This window comes from Littorina saxatilis, linkage group LG12 (assembly GCF_037325665.1).
Source record: "Littorina saxatilis isolate snail1 linkage group LG12, US_GU_Lsax_2.0, whole genome shotgun sequence".
Lineage (NCBI taxonomy): Eukaryota > Metazoa > Mollusca > Gastropoda > Littorinimorpha > Littorinidae > Littorina > Littorina saxatilis.
Window position 1 is genome coordinate 58947638 of NC_090256.1, and position 5000 is coordinate 58952637.

The 5000-nt window shown below is 44.3% G+C and overlaps 2 protein-coding genes across 2 annotated transcripts in view; both read right to left on the reverse strand.

The window, feature by feature from the left end:
* Positions 1–5000, reverse strand: part of LOC138982390 (receptor-type tyrosine-protein phosphatase N2-like) — a 179670-nt gene that overhangs the window by 96769 nt on the left and 77901 nt on the right. The window contains exon 4 of the mRNA XM_070355658.1: positions 329–396. The gene's annotated coding sequence lies outside the window, so the exon portion shown is untranslated. The remainder of the gene's footprint in view (positions 1–328; positions 397–5000) is intronic.
* LOC138983149 (uncharacterized) overlaps positions 1–5000 on the reverse strand; it is a 242506-nt gene that overhangs the window by 13942 nt on the left and 223564 nt on the right. Inside the window, exon 11 of the mRNA XM_070356558.1 lies at positions 329–396. Within this exon, the coding sequence (XP_070212659.1) occupies positions 329–396 (68 nt within the window). The remainder of the gene's footprint in view (positions 1–328; positions 397–5000) is intronic.

The window sequence follows — 5000 nt, forward strand, 5'->3', positions numbered from 1 at the left end:
TGTTTGTGGAGTCTACATTTTGTACACTTTCGTGCAGAATTCTTTAATCCTATCAGATGTGTACAGCCAATGTCTTGCATAAACTTTAAACAGATTTCGGAAGAAAAATAAACAACTCAAAAAGACAAAAAATATTAATGACAAACTCCGCACTGTTTGCTTGAATATACCCAGGCATAAACTTGTCAACGGGAACGAAAAAAACCAAGAGCAATCAACACAACGAATGAACCAGCCAACCCACCAACTAGCCAGTCAGCAGCAATCTTACCAATTAACTAGCCTTTTCACAGCCAAAGATGACAGACAACGCGTCGTTTTGACTTACCCCTTTTCCAATGCCAGCATCCACCACCTTGAGTCCCGTGTCTTTGTACAGGGCATCGCTGTAGTCCACTGCAACACACAGACAAACACACACTCTAAATATACTGCTTACATACTCGTACAAATGAAAAATGAGGCGCTAAAAGATACAGAACCCTACAACAGATTGAGCACTTCTTTCTACCTCGAAACACGCAAAAAGCGCTATCACAAACACGTCCCTTGCTTTGAATGACATACATGCTGTTATGATGGTTGTGCTAATGATAATGACGCCGACGCCACCAGCAACACCACCACCAGACACAAACAACAATAGTATGATTACTGTGAACATAACAGAGACATGGAGGACGACAACGACGTATTGTAAGCACGAGAAACGTAACAATAATACCAGATTGCAACGACTAAAAGCAGTACAAGGAGTTAACAAAAGGACAAGACAAAAACAACAATAGAATGATTACTGTGAAGATAACAGAGACATAGATGACGACAACGACGTATTGTAAGCACGAAAACTTAACAATAATACTAGATGTCAACGATTAAAATCAGTACAAGGGGTCAACAAGAGAACTATGATTTAAATGAGTAGGAAATGGCGAACAGAAATCAAATATGCTGGGTTAACAACAGGATAGAGTTTTAACAGTGGGCCAAAAATTTAAAGAAAAAGACAGGGATGAGAGAAGTATACGCGGTTACCGCGAGCATTAAAGATTAACAGGAGTTGCTGAAAAGCAAGACAGTAGACACGGCAGGACCAGAGATGCACGCCAGCTGGGACCCCGGCGTGTTTTCTTCTCTGCTCGCCCACCATCTGAGTCTCTCTCTCTTTCTCTCTCTCTCTCTCTCTCTCTCTCTCTCTCTCTCTCTCTCTTTCTCTCTCTCTCTCTCTCTATCTCTCCCCCTCCCTCCCTCTCTATTTCTTTCTCTACTTCCTTCTATTTTTCCCCTCGATCGCTGCTCAATCTTTCACCACGAGATGGAATTGTACTCGTGATTAAATAGCGTTTTTCAGTGACTATCCGTACAAGAACATTTTTTCAGTCACCACAAAACTGTCTTTAGTAGGCACCCCTTAAACGGAAGCTCCGCCAAAAAAAGAAGAAATACAGGGAGGAAGAGAGACTGGAGGCTTGAAAGAGGACATTGTCATAGCAGAGCTGGCTGGCCCCAGCGCGCAGACACAAGACAGCTCATTACAGTGTCACACGATCACACATGGCGCCCCCTCTCACCCCAGACCTGTTCCCAAGTTCTGGCACAAAGGACAGAAAACTAGCTTGTGTTAAAGAAGAGAAAAGACTGCTGTTCGTTGGAATCTAAGACCATCAAAACGCTTTTATTTTTAAGAGACCTGTTACCACGTTAGGGCAGATATGTTTGTATGACAGAAAACCAGGATGCGTTAAAGAAGAGAGAGGACTGCTGCTGACTGGTACCCACAGACTGCGGCAAGGATGGAGAGGTGGTGGGGCGCATGCCTACAAATTCCTTCACGAAATCAGTAAAGCATCCAGTCGTTTTAACCCAAAGCAAAACTATATTATGGGGCTGTTCCTCGTCAGAATGGACTATGAACAGTTCATTAGCGGGACGAAATGCTCTTTTAAACGGAAGCAGTATTAAAAAGTGAAAAGACGAAAGCGGGGAGAGCAAGCCTGAGTAGGTTGAAAGACCAGGGCATTGTCACAAGGGCTGGAAGCAGCACCAAAAAGGAAGAGGAAGTGAAGAGGGAATAGAAGGCCTTGTGAAGCCAGGGTTGAGGCCATAGCAGCGAGAGAGCTGGGTCGAGCGCGCAGAGACAAGACAGCTCATTACAGTGTCACACCATCACACATGGTGTCCCCTCTGACTGAACAGGATGCCTTTAATGCCCGCCAGTCACCGCGCCGGCAGATGCTACTCGGAATTAATCGATCAGTGGCGAGAAAAATCACCAATCTCTACATTAATTTCCAGCATTTACTCTCTCCCTTCCCTCTCCCTCTCTCTTCCCCCTTCCCCTTTTACATATTACCAATCACCAGCATTTAATTCCCCCATCCCTGCAGGAAGGTGCACAACTTCTTTTCTTGTCGCACACCTTAAATATCATGTCGCATGCGCAGCATCTTGTCGCAAATAGGATAAGGACAAAAAGTTTGTCGCAAAATCCGTATGCCATGTCGCAAAACATGCGTCATGTTACCAGACCTGCCCCTGCCTGCAACTGTCAAGCAACTAGTGGAAGCAAAATCAACATTCTCCACCCAAAATTAATTATTGTCGTTGCTTCCAACTCATCCTCCCCCCTCCCTTTCCTACCATCCACTTCGTCCCCCTCCCCTCCCCACCCCACGCCATACCTTGCCCTCCCACCCTATGAGACTGTAATTCACTTCCTCCATGTCAACGAACAAAGCTTTGTGGCGTGGCAGTTAATTAATGAAGATAAATAAAGTTAATAGTGAAAACGACAGGATCTTTTACGTCACTGGAACGGTCCTATGACGTATTCGGCTGAACGGCTGGCTTTGCTGACGTAACAACCCGCACGCAATGACAGAGATGGAACAGCAGGGTTGTTAGCGGCATCTGATTCTGACAATTCTGTGACTGACTCTCCCGTTCTCAATTGTCTGCATGAGGCAGGTGGTCTGTCTAATGCTAAGCGTAATCAGTGTGTGTAATAGAGTTTATATCGATGGCAACGTGAAACTGGAAGCTCGTGTAATTCGGATTTAAGCATAATTACAAGCTGCAATTTGTCGTGTTGTATAGACTTGCCGAACAAGTGCAAAATGCCACAATTTGGAACCATAACGAACCAGCACAACTAAAAGGCCCACAGGCAGCGAGGCGGACAGACACAATCACAGACAGACAGACAGACAGACAGACAAACAAACAGACAGACACAAACCTCGTTACGACTAACGAAGGAAACAATGTAGTAGATAGTTCATGTCACGCGGAGTAAGCCGGCACGTGGAGTTGAATTTCACAAAGACAATGTGTGTTTGTGTGTGTGTGTGTGTTTGTGTGTGTGTGTGGTGGGGGGGGGGGGGGCGATGCAAAAGTAGCGACGCACTGTGGCTGTGTGCTGGCACTTTTTATGCATACATTTCAAATGGTACTTTATATGCTTGTGTTTGTGTGTGTGTTTGTGTGTGTATGCGCGTGTACGCCTCTGTGTGTGTATTTGTGTGAATTTGAGGTGGGGGGGGGGGGGGGCAAAGGAAAGAAGCAGGTGAGTTAGCTGTATGGGTTGACATCGATGCAGAGCCTGATGGGGGCCGGTGCACTCAATCTGTTCCGACACCCTACCTGCAATTCTTTGGCTTCGGGTTGCAGGAATTACTGGGAAACCCTGAACCGATTTCGAAAGCTATTCCTACTGGCATGATACAAGCACGCTTCAAATAACAATTCCTCTACTTCTCTCTCCCCAACGGTAGCGACAAAACCCACCGATGAACAGACACCATCCTACCTGCGAGCATGATCATGTTCAATTCCAAAAAAACCCACCCATCCTTTTACTTGCAGAAAAACAATCCACAGCCTGGCGCCATTCTGTGTAGAATGCATGCTGTTGGTTTTAGGTGTACTCTCATGTTGAAATAAAGCGATGCTCTTATTTCGCTTGGAAAAGTGTTATCAACGAAACAGTACAGTCTTTCCCGCGAACACGATCATGTTCAGCTGCTCAGATCTGTCCTGGTTGTTACATGGAATAAGAGCTGCTCAGATCTGTTCTAGTTATTACATGGAATAAGAGCTGCTCAGATCTGTCCTGGTTGTTACATGGAATAAGAGCTGCTCAGATCTGTCCTAGTTATTACATGGAATAAGAGCTGCTCATATCTGTCCTCGTTATTACATGGAATAAGAGCTGCTCATATCTGTCCTAGTTATTACATGGAATAAGAGCTGCTCAGATCTGTCCTAGTTATTACATGGAATAAGAGCTGCTCATATCTGTCCTCGTTATTACATGGAATAAGAGCTGCTCATATCTGTCCTAGTTATTACATGGAATAAGAGCTGCTCATATCTGTCCTAGTTATTACATGGAATAAGAGCTGCTCAGATCTGTCCTAGTTATTACATGGAATAAGAGCTGCTCATATCTGTCCTCGTTATTACATGGAATAAGAGCTGCTCATATCTGTCCTAGTTATTACATGGAATAAGAGCTGCTCATATCTGTCCTAGTTATTACATGGAATAAGAGCTGCTCATATCTGTCCTAGTTATTACATGGAATAAGAGCTGCTCAGATCTGTCCTGGTTGTTACATGGAATAAGAGCTGCTCAGATCTGTCCTGGTTATTACATGGAATAAGAGCTGCTCAGATCTGTCCTGGTTATTACATGGAATAAGAGCTGCTCATATCTGTCCTAGTTATTACATGGAATAAGAGCTGCTCATATCTGTCCTAGTTATTACATGGAATAAGAGCTGCTCAGATCTGTCCTGGTTATTACATGGAATAAGAGCTGCTCAGATCTGTCCTGGTTATTACATGGAATAAGAGCTGCTCATATCTGTCCTAGTTATTACATGGAATAAGAGCTGCTCATATCTGTCCTAGTTATTACATGGAAATCAATAAGAGCTGCTCATATCTGTCCTGGTTATTACATGGAATAAGAGCTGCTCAGATCTGTCCTGGTCA